General features: G+C 35.4%; 1 protein-coding gene across 3 annotated transcripts in view; it reads right to left on the reverse strand.

Moving 5' to 3' along the window:
• Positions 1-18,823, reverse strand: part of dcma (decima) — a 555,093-nt gene that overhangs the window by 212,514 nt on the left and 323,756 nt on the right. For all 3 annotated transcript variants that reach the window (XM_069815896.1, XM_069815897.1, XM_069815895.1), the window contains one exon: positions 13,580-13,746. In XM_069815896.1, coding sequence (XP_069671997.1) covers positions 13,580-13,746 — 167 coding nt within the window. The remainder of the gene's footprint in view (positions 1-13,579; positions 13,747-18,823) is intronic.

Here is an 18,823-nt window from a genome sequence, read left to right on the forward strand (position 1 = left end):
GAATACCATGGAATGTGTTGTCCACACCTGCGGAGTAACGGTCAGCGCGTCTGGCCGCGAAACCAGGTGGCCCGGGTTCGATTCCCGGTCGGGGCAAGTTACCTGGTTGAGGTTTTTTCCGGGGTTTTCCCTCAACCCAAGATGAGCAAATGCTGGCTAACTTTCGGTGCTGGACCCCGGACTCATTTCACCGGCATTATCACCTTCATCTCATTCAGACGCTAAATAACCTAAGCTGTTGATAAAGCGTCGTAAAATAACCTACTAAAAACCATGGAATTTTAATAAATGCAATACAATACAATACAATACAAGACGTTATGCTGCGTAGCGATAGGTCGCGGATTCGATTTTGGATGGGATAATAGATTTTCTCCATTAATCTATTTTTGTATACTCGCTTTAACTACAATGGTTGTATAGGGACTTTACTATGGATGTGATATCATATTGTCTGAAGTTCGGCATTCTCTCTAACCCGGAGACATCTGACGCCCCGACCTGGGGTGCTCTCTCACCATCACGACATCCACAGCGCCGGCTGGACAATTAAACCCCGAGCAGATGTATTCTCTTGACATTAAAATAGAAGATTACATATAAGAGTGCAGACAACATATACCATGCACAGAATGGATGACCTCAGGTTTCCAAAAATTGCAATGGATTAACAACCGAAAGGACAAAAAATCTAGGGAGGATCAATGAAAATATGGAGTGACTTTTGAATAGGTAAACACAATATAATATTTGTTACTCAGTCAAATGACAAATCAATGTAAAATAATGACTTATATTGTACAGTCATTAAGTTTTATATACATGAGCTACAAATTGCAAACGTTTTCGCCCATTCAGGCATCTTCAGGCACAATTATACAATATCTCAATATCAAACTGTGTGGCACTATCACTACGCAATATCCTTCCGCGTTGGTTGCTCACACGAATACATACTTCCCCCGCGTCATACTAGCTACAGTTCCAACAGCAGCACGTCGTCTCACGTCTACGTAAGTACGTCCATAATTTGTCTTTTCCAATTAGTCTTTCAAATTCTTCAAAATTTTGATTATTTATTATCTTATTACAGATAACTGCTTCAAACATAGGATGTTTTATAGTGATCTATACAGTTACCACGTTCAAACGACGATTACACTTTCACATTTGATAATTTCCTATTTCTATTTCGTATTTATTTATATATTTCAGACATAATTCATCACTCATTGGACTCTACTGAACAAGAGTTCCACAGAATATTATGAAGTTTAATTACAACACTACGTGGTTTTTAACATTATTTTAATTTATGACTTGTAATATTACATTTTAATTATGGAGATGTTTTGTACACCATTAATCTTAAACAGTTTATCTACCACCAATGTAATAGCTACATAGTTTGATATTGAGATATTGTATAATTGTGCCTGAAGATGCCTGAATGGGCGAAAACGTTTGCAATTTGTAGCTCATGTATATAAAACTTAATGACCATGTAAGTCATTATTTTACATTGATTTGTCATTTGACTGAGTAACAAATATTATATTGTGTTTATCCATATTAATTGACAATCTGAATATTTCCAACATGCTTTCTAAGTGACTTTTGAAACTAAATTTTCCTAAATTAAGGTGCGAAGAATATGATGATTATGATGTAAGATACATCCAAGTCTTCGTGAAATAGAAATATATACTTAGTACAAATGAGTAGAGTAAGGTATTTTGCACAATGATAGAGATATCGTAAGATCCAACGAGCGGTGGAATTCCGAGTAGTGCACACAAGGTCACGAATGTTGCGGGAAGGTGTGACGGGGAATCCCGCCGGCAGTCCACAGCTTAATTCGATGGAGAAGGGGATGTATTGGCTGCATGTTTTCATTGTGACATTATTTATAAATGAATGTTAGTGTTTGGCGAATGAAAAAAGTGAAATGGCTTTCACTGCAGTAAAAAGAATTTTTATTGTGAATCATTTAGTGAGGAAGAAATGTTTCAAGACGTTTTAGACGAGATTATCCGGAAAAACAGGTTCCTTCACAATCATACGTTTATAAACTTCTTTAATGTATTTAGTAGTAAAATTCTTTGTTTATAAAGACAATATCAAATCAATTTGTAGGTATATTCAAGATTTTAAGTTTCAATAAGATTACACATAAAATAAATTTAATAAAAAGTATAATAGAATTAAACGAAAATGTGAGCATGGAAAAGAATGTTGTAACTGTAATTGATATTGAGTTAAATTTAATATGTCAAGTATGTTTACATGTATGATGGAAGATGTATAAATAAGCAAATAACTTGCTGACAAGCATGTGGCAGGAATTTAGACTGACCTACTGTTCACTGAGAAATACCGATTCAGCTATTGCAGTGTGCTGGCTATATGTCAACAACTGCTAACCTGGATGCAGTGTGATGATACGGAATAATTAGTTAACATGCATAAGTGAACCTATCACTGAACATAAATACGAAAATTATAGAATCAATTTTGATGTTTAAAGTAAAAAAAAAGAAAGAATAATTGGTTTAATAGTTATTTATGGTACTTGTGAGGTAAGTGCATCTTTATTGCACTCGTGTAATCTTTCCACTCGTGCAATAAAGATCACGCTCACAAGTACCATACGTAATTTTATCCATGACCACAACGAAAAATTATGTTTTATAAAAGAAAATATGTTGAAAATAAGTCCTCATGTAATCACATAGCATGGCATCGATTTTAGAATCAATACGTGTACTAGGTAGGTCGTGATGTAGGAGGCCATGATTAGTAAAGAATGGTATCTAAGGCGTTGGATAAATAACAAATTATAATTAATTATATAATTTTAATATATATATATATTTTAATTTTAAACGTGTGTTTTCGTATTTTTTAAGTTTCAGGGATTATTTAGAAGTTTTCACGGGACTATTGTGATTAAAATTATGTTAGCAAATTGTGAAGAGGAGCACATAAATAAGGTTTAACGTCTTAATGGTTATTACGATTGGTGCATGTTTAATGCACTAAAACCAGACGTAAGTGTAAGTTTGAACCATTAAATTATTGAGATTTGCGATAATTAATTAGTTTAGGAAATTGCATATTTATTATGTATAACTACTATTGTATATAGATCTTTTTTTTTTAAGTATTAAGTTTTGTACTTTAGTGAACTAATATCAATAAGTCTATCAAATTTATAATAGTACATTATGCAACGAGCCTATAATGAAGGTAATTAAGAAGTGAGTATGGATATTTATGAAACGAGCGCAAGCGAGTTTTATAATTTTCATACGAGCTTCGTAATTACCATTACAGGCGAGTTTCATACGACTTTTTATGCTCGACCATATTTCTAACTTGATATTATTAATTTTCTTTGTATCTGACCTTGACCAATGTCCCATATGTTGTGAGATGTGCGCAGACGCGAAAGTATTGATTTTTTCCGAGGAACAGATGTTCACATTGGCCTTGCTAGGCCATAAGAACCTACAGAGATAACATTGAAATTAAATTAGACATTGAAAAACGAGTTGACAGATTGAATTTATTTGAATATTATTTACAATTAACGCTAATTATTATAGTAACAGAACATAACCTTCTGCGACAGTATTGGATTTCCAGCCTCCGTGACTTTTCGCTAATTCTCTTTCGATTGCATATCCGAGAATAATCGATACTTGCGGTTTTATAACGGTAGAAAGCTGACCTGTCATTGGCTGAACAGTTGTAACCTGAGTCGTCATTGGCTGAAAGACCTGACCTTTAATGAGTAGGTGTACTTTAATGACATGCATTAAAGGTCTGCTACTAGGTGTATAATTACTACATTTCGGCATGGTCGAGCATAAAATTTTTTATAAGTGGAGATCTACGGGATGTGTGTGTAATGAAAGAAAAGTACCGTTGTAAACAAAAATTTACGGACGAAAGGGTTAATGACATTCCATTATCTGAAAGTGCGAGAAATGTTTGGAAATGGAAGGAAGTCTTGGACAATATATTTAAATTTGGTAAATACTGGCTAACTTAATTTATTTATTATAGCCACCATCGCATTTGCGTGCTGATCCAGAGTTGCACTCGGGCGTAAGTTCGATTCCTGCTTGGAAATTATTATTGTTAGTTCTTAATTGATATTTTCGTCACTATTATTCCAGTATTGTTATTTTTATCTAATTATTATTGACATCTGTAAAATTTAAGTCCTAACGTTTGCTCTACTGGACCGTACCCGAGCACGAGCTCATGCTCATTTCGGGTAAATTTGGTCTGCGTCATACCATATAAACAAAAATTTTTTGAATTTTAAGAAAATTTATGGGACGAGCAGTGACAAAATCGGACGGCTAAGGGCAGACTCTACTTTTCTTTGGCTCTCCTGTATAATAATTCCCCAGTCAGATTTATTTCTGGTTATTTTTTCAGCAGTAATAAATTAGTATTCTTATACAACGGTTGATATAACACGCAGGTGTTGGCAATGTAAACAGGAAGCACAGAATTTGCTTCCGCCTGAATCGTATAAAATATTAGAGTAACGTTATTATTCGTACGTTGTCATACCAATGAAAAGCATTTTCAAACCGCGTGACTTTTTTTTTAATTTTAACGTATTTAACTTGTATTTTAATTAGGAAAAAAAAACATCTAATTTGTTTGAATATATGAGGTTATGTCACACTTGTAACACAAAGAACGGGATGTAAAACTCATGCATGTTCCTCATTGCTGTTAAATGTAATGGGAATAGCTCCAGGTGATAGTCAATTGTTCATGAAATGTCGCCTCATTAGTGTTTTTCGCATCATTTTCATCACGTAATTGTGGCGCCAGAAACCCAGTAACTATTAGTCTGTTAGTTGTCATAGTTACAGTTTGTCGGTAATTGAAAGAGCCGTTAACTCTACAAATCCAGTAAAAAAAAACAGCAGAATAACATTATTGACGGTTTCACTCTAAACGAGGGAGAATCAATGTTGGGATCGTGCCGAAAAGCTGTAGTTTGAACTTTTTCCATTGCTAATGAATATGATTCGAAACCTTTCCAAGATTAGCTCTGTCCTTATCTTCACATGAATGAAAGAGCTACATACGTGAAATGTTCAGATGGCCATCCTTATTTTACATACCCGAATTCTGCTTCAGAAAAAGAACATAATTCTTCGACGACGACCTTCTTCATTTGTGGTATTATGATTGTTCCGGCTTCATGTAAGCCTTGACAATTATTCTTTTTCCAGAATATTATAGTCAATTCATCATGCACAGCAACTCAAATATAAGTTAGTGCTGTAATAATTCTTCCTCCGATCTTGAGTTGGTTGATTCCTTCTTTCACCGCTAGATTGTAGCACTATATCCGGGTGTCTTCTTACGCACAGTTTTCAGCGATCTGCTTTAGTCTATTTTCTATTCTCTTCCATTTTTGATATACTTTGGTTTTTATTCCATTGTAGTGTACTGTGTTACCTTATTCTGTATTCTATTCCGTGTATTGATCATTTTGTCTTCATTAATTGTATTTGATTATTTTGGAACTCCTATACGATTCTTAGTTATTTGCATATATTAACCCGCGCTCTGTTATTAAAATTAAAGTGGATTTAATTGATTGTTGTTGTTTCGAACTAAGTAACAATATATACAATTTTTATTTATTGTGGGATTGTACGTTTTATCCTAGATCGTAGTAAAGAAGGAATGGCACAAATGAAAAGTATTGAAAATAAATAATTTTTATTGTTCTACATTCAGGAACCATTTACTCAGACACTACTGAAGACAAGGATAAATTTTGTATGCTCATGTAATATATATAATTTTTAATTAAATACTATTATAGTCACAATCATGCCATGGTACGAAAGAAAAATTTCACAACCTCGAGCTGGAAGTCGCAGGTTCGATTCCCGCTCGAGGTTGTGAAATTTTTCTTTCATACCATGCCATAATTGTGACTATAATAGTATTTAATTAATTAATGTGTCACATCAACGGACTTACTCGTATATACGTCATCCAAACATCGTAAGATGAAGATTTAATTAATTAATGTGTCACATCAACGGACTTACTCGTATATACGTCATCCAAACATCGTAAGATGAAGATTACATTTGTAAAATATATAGTTCTAAATGAATGGACTACTATTTTAAAATATTTAATTCAAGTAGTGAAAACGTGGAGAAACATGTCGTATTTTTATATGACAAAAAAAGTAAAGGGATTTGTCACATTGTGCTTGTGTAATTGAAAAGTACTGTTTTTATTCCACTAATTTCCTCAAATAATATGTTTTTAACAAGGGGGAAGGTTTCAAAAGTGTGTGATTAGAACTTTTTGTAACAGCTGTTCCTAACTGTTGACAATTGCAAATTCAATAGACTTTTCGTCCACACCTGTGGAGTAACGGTCAGCGCGTCTGGCTGCGAAACCAGATGGCCCGGGTTCGATTCCCGGTCGGGACAAGTTACCTGGTTGAGGTTTTTTCCGGGGTTTTCCCTCAACCCAAAACGAGCAAATGCTGGGTAACTTTAGATGCTGGACCCCGGACTCATTTCACCGGTATTATCACCTTCATATCATTCAGACGCTAAATAACCTAGATGTTGATACAGCGTCGTAAAATAACCCAATAAAAAATAGACTTTTCTTTCTGCTATGCTTATATTAAAACAGCGAAAGATAATTTGTTTCTGTGGCCAGCTCACAACTCACCAACATTTGTTTATCATAAGGTGCAAAGGACATTAGTTTGTGTTTGATAGAAACGGAGGAAAAAAAGAATTTATATATTCATATTTATACGCAAAAATACTGTTACCAGCTCTACCGAGTACCTTTAAGGGGAGGGACACTGGCTGAGAATGTCCATGACGCTTGCTAAGTTCGTTGTGCTACCCGGGATGGAATAATATGCATGCCCTAAGGCCTTCTCGTTTTACAGATCGCCTACGTACCGCCCCCGAACTCCCCTGGAGCCTGTGCGGAATTCCTTTTACCTCGGTAGCTCAATCTCAGTCCCACGAGTTGCCATGAGCTTAGGGGAGAGTACACGGTACACACCACTACCATCAGCAACTAATGACCACTTACCACGGAGTCCAAATTCAGTGGCGGCCCGCAGTCGACTCTACATCGCTTGCAAACCCCAAATGAGGGAAAGCAACGGAGATCATGATGAAACAGAGAAAGTGTGGATGAAGTGGACATTGTTGGTGGAATGATAGAAAGAAACAGAAGTATCCCGACAAAACTCTCTACAACAGCGATGGGCGTTTGAGTGCATTTGCCCTCCGTGCGCACGGGGAATTCCAAGTTCGCGCGCTGTAGTGTGCCAGCAGCTATAACAGATCTTACAGCTTTTAAATGAGCTAAATTTAGGACTTCAGGGAAAAGAAATTCTTAATACACAATTTGCAGAAGAATTGCAGCTTTTAAGGAGAAATTGCTGTTATGGATACGTCAAATGCAAAAGGGAGAAATAAATCATTTCCCATCCTTATCTAAGGGCATAGAATTTTGAACAATGAAAATTTCGAAATGTACGCATGTATTCTATCCGGTCTAATAGAGGAATTTACATCAAGGTTCCACGATATAGATTGCCTGGAAATGGATTTGCGTATTTTTGCTACATGTTCTGATTCCAACTGATTATTGATAACATCCCCCCTTCATTACAGTGTGAATTGATTGACCTGCGATGTGATCGAGAGATGCGAGCGAAGTATGATTCAAGGTCGAGTCTTATGCAGTTTTTTGACGGATTCCCAAGAGGACGCTTTCTCAATCTGCATAAGCTGTGTGAGAAAGTTTTGTGTTTATTTGGTTCCACTTATAGATGTGAACAGTTATTTTCTATTACGAAAATAAACAAATCTCAAACAAGAAATGATAGGCTTTTAACGGCAGTTCTTCGCATAGCTTGTGCTAATACAGTTTCTCCAAATCTTGAGAAATTGAGTAATATGAATTAATGTGCAACAGACATGTTTTGTTTTGTGTTTAAGGAAGTGTTTCATTACTTTGTGTTCTTATTTAGTTTGGTAGAATAACATTTTCCTTTGAAACATACAGTACGTACCGCAACTTGAATAAACCGGTTTTCGTGCACTCTATAAGCACACTTCTCTCTTAGTACACCGTGCAAGCACAGAGTGCATAATTCTGCCCAACCCTGCTCTACAACGTCTGTTTTGCCCACCAAAATTCTATCACGACCTGGCCGGGGATCGAACCTGAATCGCCTGGAATGAAGAACAGCGTACTAGCTGTTGAGTCACAGACGATTTTTTATTGCAAACTGTCATGAGCATGGGTGGGCAACTCGTGCTCTCAAAGTGTCAACACAATCTCAGTGCAGGTAGAACGGACTCTGTACTAGCTGTAGTGTCTGTGTGCGATTCTTTCAATACACAAGTTCGATCGCGTCTGCAGTAAGTGGCGGCTCGTTTTAGGTAAAAAGTAATATAATTCCCAGATCATTTCCCTTTAGTTACGAGTAAAAAAGAGATTTTTTTATTAAAAAGAGAGGTAAAGCTTGTATTCTATTACACTTTTTTACGCATGACATTTTATGTTACAAGTAAACAGTGAAGGTTTTAGTAAAGAAATACTGTCTGTATCTGCTTTAGAACAGCTAAAGGTAAAAATGAGATATCAACAAGGTGAGACTGATATCAAATATCATTAGCAAGTTGTGCGTGCGAGTTACAGAATTGCACGACATATAATCTACTAGCTAAGAGCATTTATGGATAAATTTGAAATGTGGTATTATCAGTATTATTAAAATTAGAAACGTGTTAATATCTTCAATTTGATTAAATAAACTTATAGCCTATGTGTATGAATTAATCAACCTATATTATATTTGTATTCTATAATTTTTAAATATATATTAGTCCTACTTTTCACGTGCGATATTATTCTTCTTCTCTAGTGTTAATATTATATTATATAATTCCATTGCCGCTGTAATTATATTTTAGTTCCTATTTTATTTTACTTATTTATTTATTTATATTATTATAATTTTTTTATTGTAATATTATATCTGAACTGCGACCGGGCACGAGCGCTGCTCATTCGGTCTCAAATTTTGTTAATAGTACTGTATCTTCTTTTTATATTGCTTGTATTATTTTATTTATATTTCTCTTTGTTTGTTTTGTAATTATATTTCTTTATTCTGTATATTTGAATTTAAATTTAAGAATTTAAAGAATAAAGAATCATGTAGAACATAGACAACTTCACTTTCTTTGACTATAAACTATCTTGAAGTAGGGTCTTATATTTGATAAGAAGATTTTCTTATTACTCTTCAAGACCTACAGCAGAATTCACTGCTAAGTTTGGAGAAACAGTGACAATTGACAAGGAATCGAAATTTTTCTGAAATCTTTTTGGCTTACGCGATAGAAAATCCTGAAAATTTATAGTTTGAATTAATAAATCTATAGAACAGCACGCCACTTAGATTCCAGCAAAATCAGGAATCGAACTGTTCGTAATGTCGCCTAAGTCAGAATTTCCAAATATATTCTTTGCCTCCATATATACTGTAGGATGTGGTTCAGCCAGAGTTTAATACAAGAAGGAAGTGTAAAAGCTCTCAAAGTAAAGAAAGAGCTCAGAAGTAAGCTTATTTCATCTGCCGTGACATGTAAAAAATGCTTTCTTGAATTTGTTATTGTTTGCGAATACAGACTATTACCTTTCTGAGAACAGAGGAATACTCTTTAATGTATAAAGACTTGTAAATTCTAGCGTTCTACGTTTCAAATAAGACATATAATAAGAAATGTCAACAAATAGTGTAATAATAAATAAGTGTTGCAGCTATATTTGTTGTATCTTGAAAAGGTTGTATTCAGTTTGTGTTTCCAGTATTAAACTAATTTACAAAGCTAGAAAATAATATAATTTTGTTATGAGTTCAGGTATAGTCTGTCTAAAATTACTATAATTACTGTACCACGCGTCATTCTGAAATTCAAAGCATGGAATAGATATCACGATCACCTGCATGAGCCGCCAGAGCGCACCGTGGCTTTTGCAGCGAAACTACAAACAACTTGTAACTGCTGCGGCTGGCTCCGTCTGCCTTTCTCTCTTTCAAGGTTTTTTAGCACTTTGGGAGCACGAGTTGCCCATCCATGGTCATGAGCCTCCATTTTAGTAACAAAGTGTGCAAAAAGAGAGATGCGTGTCGGCAGGATTATATGTGACCTCGCTGCTAGAGCTTCACCAGTGCAGCGTTGTGGAATAGTAGGAGCCAGTCGTTGCTGCTGGTTTGACATCGGTGTACTCGCATTGTGAGCGAGGCGGACTGACTTCAGTCCAAAGGGAGGACAGCTTTCACAGCCCACAGCTGTGCAGCACCTCAGTTATCTGACAGCCAACATTGCTCACTGTCATGCCAAGTTCGAACCCATGATATATTGGGTTCTGTCTTTCCATTGTATCTTGAGAGCCAAACTTATGTTCATGGATCCAGTGAGTTTCTTTGAAAACATCAATTGAAAATAAAAACTTTGAAACCAACCACAGAATTAAATACACTTTCGCACTGTATTACGTACGAGTATAAAAAAGTTTTTTGTGGCTATTACACTTTTACTACTTCGTAAGTACTTTTGACCAGTAAAACGGTGCGAAAGGACGCGTTTCAGCCAATCATGGCTGTGTATCTCTACAATTTTATCACTTCCCTAGCATTTGTTTGTTTTTATCACTTCCCTACCATTTGTTTCTTTGTTTGTCAACATTTCAAACTGCAAATTCTTTACGGTACTATAAAACATGCGGTCCACACCTGTGGAGTAACGGCTAGCGCGTCTGGCCGCGAAACCAGGTGGCCTGGATTCGATTCCCGGTCGGGGCAAGTTACCTGGTTGAGGTTTTTTCCGGAATTTTCCCTCAACTCAATGCTGGGTAATTTTCGGTGCTGGAATTCGGACTCATTTCACCGGCATTATCACCATCTTACCTAAGATGTCGATAAAACGTCGTAAAATAACCTACTAAAAAAATAAAGAAATAAAACATGCTTTGCGATCGTCATTTATTTACCGCATAGATCAACATTCCCATCATTCCCGCGTGGAACATAGGGCTCTCAGAAAGCTTCTCCATCTGATTCCATTCCTGGCCAACTCCTTGATCTCACTCCATGTCTTCCCCATCGTTTTTGCTTCTGTGAGAACAGTTCGTTTCCATGTTATCTTTGGTCTTCCAATTCCTCTGCTGCCCTGCGGATTCCAATCCAGTGCCTTCCTGGCGGGGTCATCTGTAGGTCGGCGAAGTGTATGTCCCAACCATCCCCTCTTCCTATGCCGAATTTCAAGTTCAACTGGGCAAGCAGATGGTGCTTGCTGCTGTAGCCAAAATGTGCATGACGAGGAGTGCAGTGGAAGGCCAACCATCATCACAGACGACCTTGTGGAGCAACGAACCTTCTGCTTGCTCATGACGTTACGCCCATAGACCTGGCATAGCTGAAGATCAATTTCAATCGGCGCTATGTCTTGTGCATTCAAAAACTCGCACTTCACACGCGGCGGGAGCTGGAATAGGAACGTCCACCTTCAACCAATGCAACGAAGGTACTGAGAGCACTCGGGAAGTTCCGCTAGCGCATGCGCCATGCCAGGACATTACTCTATCACGTACACGCAGTCGCTTCGCGCAACATATGGTTTGATAGCTGTGGGACGATTGGGAAAGTTACTTTATAGACGCGCCTCTTATGTTTCAGAGTTACGTACCAGAAATGTTAGTACGACGTTGATTTTCGGACATACATCTCTCTAAATGGTATCTGTTAAATATATGCTCTAAATGGAAATCTATAGGGTCAATAGGTACTCTTTAACGCAAAGAGAAATTCTGTAATTCCAAGGCGATAATATATTATGTCAACTTTTGGCGAAAATGAGATTTTGCTATAGGGTAAAGGTTGGTAATACTGTGATAGAGTAATATTATGATAGTTATTTTTCAGAATTTATTACAATTTTACTGAGCGAGAGAAGGACGGTTTTGTGCAGCAACTTGTCCACGAACATTCCCTTAATACGTTAACGCAAAAAACCTATCTTCCTCTCCATCAGTAAAATTGTAATAAATAGTCATCACAATATTACTCATATCACGATATTACCAACCTTTACACTGTGTTGAACATCCTGGTGCTATCTTTATTATAGCGAAAGACGACATGAATGTTTCCATTATTTTTCTCTCTAACTGTTATTATGAAACTCTATATTATGATTTATACAGAAGTTCAAACTTCAAGTTCTCGCTCCTGAAAAGCTGCAAAAAATGACATGACATTTTGTCCTGGAGCCATAGAATTGTTTGCAGTATTAGATAAAGATAAATTTTATTGCTAGCAAAAAACGTTTACTATATACATATATAAACAAGAATTAATGTCCTAGCATATCTCGTGCTCAGGAAGCACTCCTCATATATGTTAAGGGGAGGCAGAGGTGAATATTTCAAAATCCACAAAATTTATCCGATTTGTTTGAAATTGATCATGGATACTAAGTATGTTATTAGTAATGGACATACCAAGTTTCAACTTTCTAAGTATAATAGTTCTGTAAATATTAATAATTTTATAAAACTTTATATCGTTTGATATAGAATGCTTGTAAGAAATTTTCAATATTTCTTTTTATTTATATGTTCAGAGAAGGTATATAAATAATGGTCATGTAAATCTCTTTTCAAAAATGAAAAGGTTATGACAGTCTACAACCTATATATTTTTGAACTTATAATGTATGTAAACAAGAATATTACTAATTATACAAGTATAGTTGATCTGCATCGCAATGAAACAAGAAATGATGATCAATTAAATGTACCACATGTGAGGTTGCAAAAAAAACAATCAAGTTATGTAATTACTGCAATAAAAGTATATAATAAGATACCAACAAATATAAAGGCACTTAACGAAACACAATTTAAATTTCAGATTAAGAGATGGCTACAAAATAATCCCTTTTATAATATGAATGAATTTTTTTAAAATGATATAATATTTTAGTTAAATTTTATTATTTTTTACTCTTTTAATATTTTAAATATTGACACATTGTTTTTTATATTATCACATTGACGAGGCCTCTTGTATTCTTGTACCTTCAGGCAAATAAAGAATATGAATATAAATATGAATATGAATATGAATATGAATATGATAAGTATTAGTTTATTATGGGAATAATATAGTAATACAGTTATCTTGGTTTTAATTTAATACTTTTAAGGGCACAAAATCAAAAACTAACATCGGAATATCAAAATAAAGATAATAAAAATGGAAAAAACCAAATTTTCATTTTTTCTTCAGTTTTGTTCGAAAATTTCACCTCTGCCTCCCCTTAACAAAGAAATAAAATCATTCACACAATCTGCAACTTCTGCAAACAAAACATTTAGGACTTAAGTACACTATATACCAAAACTAACATAAGGAAATGTTCGTGCTTTGAGAGCAAGTTCCTCGCCGTGTGCCTCCTACCTGCGGACTTGCGGCAGCAGCAGTTGGCTCGTGTGCCGGCACGCATCCACGACTGTGCGTCGCTGTTTACGGATCTTCTCACGCAGCTCGGGACAGTCCCGGGCCTGTCCCACGTGAATCAGGAGGTCTCTAAATAACGCCACCTGACTGTTGATCTCCACGATCAACTGAAAAGGAAAATAAGGCTGTCAAGCAAATACTAACATACAGAGACTATCTCGCTTAATAACTGTTGTGAAAGTGACATTTTCCTCGTGAAAATGCTAAAATAAAAAGGTTTTGTTTACCGCTTTCTTAAATTATAAATTAAGCAATTCAAAAATTCAAAATGAATATATAAAACGCAACAAATAGAATAAATAGTTTGGCTTTAAAGATATTTAACACTTTTTAATCTGTAATTTATTCACTCTCAATTTTATTTTGTATTGGAATCCCCTCCTGAACATGAGTTTTACTCATTCAGAAGTGGGCTAGTTTATACTGGGTGTTCATTTCAAAGTGTGTCATGACGTCACTGTCGGTGAGTCAGCGATTTGAAGCGACTTTCACCTTTTATATCAGAGAAGTTGCCTATTAATCAAGGCGTTCAATCTGAACTTGAGAACGTGTACGGTATAACTTGAACGTCGTAGCAACTGATGGCGGTCTGTACGGTCTGTGTGCTACCATAACCTCTTTCGAACTGTGTTTTGCGCGGGCAAGTCGTACCCAGGGAATTTGTTATCATCGGTTGCGTACGGCAACATTCCACAACACAAATCAAATGTTCTGTGTCCATGTTGACCGTCGAAGTTAATGTCAACAAATACGTAAGTAATCGTCTTAACCCTCTTCACGTATCCCGACAGTAAGGAAAAAACTCACCTCAGTACATGTTTCCAAACAGTTCACATTCCTGTCACTGCCAGTGTTACGGTACGTATCGGTAAGTACTCTTCTGAATGAACGCGTACTTGCTAGGCAACTTCTCTGGCACATAGGTAATACGTCTCTGCGGAAATGTAGGAAGATTGAATTCTCTAGGCTCATCGGCTAGCCACATGACGTCATACAGCGAGCCATGACACACTTTGAACTGAAGACGCAGTATTATATTTCATTATATTAACTTTGATTCATTTTAAATTTATTAGCAATAAAATAATAAATAAATAAATGATTAAAAATATTAATTAAATAAAATAATTAATTAAATAAATAGAAATAATTATACATTTATTTGAAAGCAGCTTCGATGGGTTTACATTTTAAATAATTTAACATAGGTATTCTACATTACAAATAATTATTCTCGAAATAAAGATGCTAAACTCTGTAGTTCATACAGACACTCACACTTCCATACATTTCATTCACAATAACTCATTATGTCCGAGACTAAGGATAAACACAACTGTACAGTAGTGGCAAAAAAAAAAAACCGGACCGACCCTTGTAGCTGATTTCAGAGCCTTGTTCACTCCAGAGCACGATAGACTGGTAACTAAGACTTCCGTGGTTCGAGTCCTGTCTGGGAAGGAAACTTTTTATTGTTCCTTATTCAAGTTTATTCCCAATACTTTTCGATTGCAGCGATATTTTACTACTTAATTAACTCATTATCTCCAGTACACGAATTTTACCAGCAATCGAAAAGTATTGAGAATAAATTTGAATAAGGAACAAAATAAAGTTTCCTTCCCAGGCAGGATTCGAACCACGAAAGTCTTAGTTACCAGTCTATTGTGTCCTGGAGTGAACAAGGCTCTGAAATCAGCTACAAGGGTCGGTCCGGTTGTTTTTGCCACTACTGTACATGTTTAACATAAAGTTATCATGCAAAAACTAAAATTCGTAACATTCACGTGACGATGTCAGTAGGCGTTATACATATCTTTGATTGCACCTGCGAAACCATTAAATACCTCCCACATATCTGGACTGATATTTGGGCTGCCTAAACGAAAATGAACGGCTTAAATGAGACACCTTGAATTTATGTACGTAATCTGACATTAAAAGAGATCAAAAGAATGCAAGAATACCTCAAGCTTGCGAAAGAAGATCTTACATTTTTGTAGCATTTGCAAACTCATATTTATTCAAAATATGATTTCCATCAAAACGAAAGCGAGAAATCCCTTTCAAATTAAAAATAATGTCAGTGTGTGTATATGCATTGAATATAGAGTTCAGATTTGAGAAGTTACTTTAAAAAAACAGCACATTTATCGTCTTAATTATTTTTTACTTCACAACTACTGAAACATCTTTGTTATTTTTATGTTCACCGTTGTTTACGAGCATTTTAGGAGGAAATCTTTACCAGACGAGAAGACAGACGGAGTGCTAAACATTTGCTTCTCATCTTCAGAAGTGTTGAGGTCATGTCTTCCTGTGAAGATTTCGAAACGCATTCCTTTATTCATATTCATCCAAAGCATGGGCCGATATCAATGCTAGATTAGCAACACCATCATACTTAGGAAGGACTGATCATATTAGGAAGTTTAAATGTAGAAAACAAAGAACGGACGTGGCAAAATTTTCCTTTGTTAACCGCACAATAGTAGACTGGAACAGCTTACCTGCGGCAATCTTTCAGCGTGGTCCTCTTAAAATCAATACATTTAAGGAAAGGTTGAGAAGATTAGACTGACTATTTCGTTTCTATGACGTCATTCCATTTTCGACCAATGAAGTGTAATGAAATTTTGAATTCCAACCAATCACAGTCAGACTTTGCGATAATTTCTGCAGCTAGATTTATCGCTATCAATTTATCGCATGGTCGTTCTTTTGTTTAGTCGTTGTCGCCAACTGTTTCCCCGTAAATTGATGATCATGAATACATTAAGATGCAACTACACGGTTAAACTTTTCTTTCAACTTTAAAGCAATGAATGCAAGATTGATATTTAATATTAATTAATATATTTACGTAGTGAAGAACACGTTCAAAACGGCGCACCATGTAGACACAAAATCCTTATGCATCTTAATTGAACGTACCTTTTAAACTTGATTCTATTCTTCCCAGATTGCACGCATACGCGATTGGAATATTGAAATGTGTAGATGCAGCTTTAGTTCCGTTACTACAGAGAGAATGTGTTTGTCGAGCTATAAAAATGCTTTCGTGTAGCACTCATTGTAACGGTCGAAACAAGGCACAGCTGACATTGGTCCTGCTTCCACAGGTAGGCCTAACGTAACCTATAAAATTGTAGCCTATAACATTTGTATTGAAATTAAACAATTAATAGACGTTCAAATTTATGTAACATCATCGCATATGAAACTCAAAGACCTTGCATAGTAATAATGTCTTTGATCAAACTGCCTTTCGTATGGCGTAATAGAATTCGTGTTTTAATTAGACCTATCTATACAGAGATGGCTTCACTGTGTAGCAACATGTCTCGCTGTGAATACATAAGCATTGGTATATAGCTGCCCCCACTGTTACTGTTAAATTAAATTATGATTTCAGCAGATAATGAAAATGTATTTGTTATAATAATAAGAAAAAAGTGCAGTACATGTAATTAACATTGTTAAACCTGTATTTCGCTTTTCGCAATTGGCATTACTGAATAATAACATCGAATTTCTTTATTGCAATAATCGATATTCATCTACGAGTATTTCAACTTCACAATGTCTGAATAGGTTAAGTATTCGTTAATATACAATTATTAACATTTTGTGATCGAATTTTAGGGATATAATACTTAAATTTTTATTTTATTCACGAAATAGTCCTAATAAATGTCACTCGAGGTCTGAATTTCCCAGATAAATCCACTCGCTTCGCTCGTGGATTTATCGACAGATCTCAGACCTCTCGTGACATTACTACAGAAAATTTAATTGGAGAAGCAGTGTAATTATTTAAGTTGTGTCATGTAATTAATTGAGTTGATATATAATTAAGTTGATGTGTAATTAATTAAGGTGATATGTAATTTAGTTGATATGTAAATAAATTAAGGTCATATGTAATTAATTAAGATGATATGTAATTAAGTCGTATATAATTAATTAAGGTGATATGTAATTACTTAAATTGGTAATAGTTTGGTGAAATAGAAGTACTTATAAGTTAGATTTACTTTTATTTATCGTAGGCGTTATTATAGAATAGTTTTTATTTATAGTCCTAGGTTTATTGCATCGACTATTTATAGATTTACGTTTATATTATTTTATTTCATTTACGTTTATTTTATTTTATTTCATATAATCGTAATTATTGTATATTATATATTATCACTATCACCGGGTGTATACCCAATTGTAGTGTTAATAAATATATACATACATATTTTCTCCATACTAGATGTAATTACAAAACAAAAACTAAACATCAGACTTCAAAAGTTGAGACATGTTCGTGAGGAAGTTGGACACTGTTGCACAGAGTAAAGTAGGATGAGGAAGAAGCAAGGGAAGAGAGACGAGAAACTAAGAAGTTTTTTCAGTTGTTTCTTTTTCCGATGGCGCGTCCACAGGTGTGTCCGGTTCAGAGACTTTCCCTCTCTCTGTGACCCGATATCAGTTAATCCCCATCCACAAACGTACGTACTATACTTATATGAAAACATCATTCTCTTTATATTTTTATTTCTTCCGTCACAATAAATTGTGAATACTAAATGAGCCAATAGAGCAAATGGACAGCTTCATGGTGTACTATAAGCAGTATCATTAGCTGCTGCCAAGAAGTCAAAAGGAGGATAGCAATGGCTAAGGAAGCTTTTAATAGAAAAAGGGGAATCTTCTGCTGACCACTAGAAAAAAACTAAGGAAGAGACTAGTGAAGTGCTTTGTGTGGAGTATAGCATTGTATAGGCAGAAATATGGACCTTACGACGAAGTGAAGAGAAGCGACTAGAAGCATTTGAAATGTGGATATGAAGAAGAATGGAGCGTGTGAAATAGAGAGACAGAATAAAAACGAAGCTGTGTTGGAAAGCGTGGGTGAAGAAAGAATAATGCTGAAACTGATCAGGATGATCTGAAGGATGCACTGAAAGGAATGGTGAACGCGAGAAGAGTTCAGGGCAGATTTGAACATTCTTTCTGCCATAGCTTCTTCTTCTTCCCTTCAAGTATTAGGCCAAATGGCCTGTTACGATCTCACAGTTGAATTTTCAATCCAGCGCTTCTTTGGACGACCGAGAGATCTCTTCCCGTTTGGACAATAGTGGAGCATGACTTTTGGGATTCTATCTGAATGCATGCGATGCAGATGATTTA

Source organism: Periplaneta americana, chromosome 17, assembly GCF_040183065.1.
Source record: "Periplaneta americana isolate PAMFEO1 chromosome 17, P.americana_PAMFEO1_priV1, whole genome shotgun sequence".
Lineage (NCBI taxonomy): Eukaryota > Metazoa > Arthropoda > Insecta > Blattodea > Blattidae > Periplaneta > Periplaneta americana.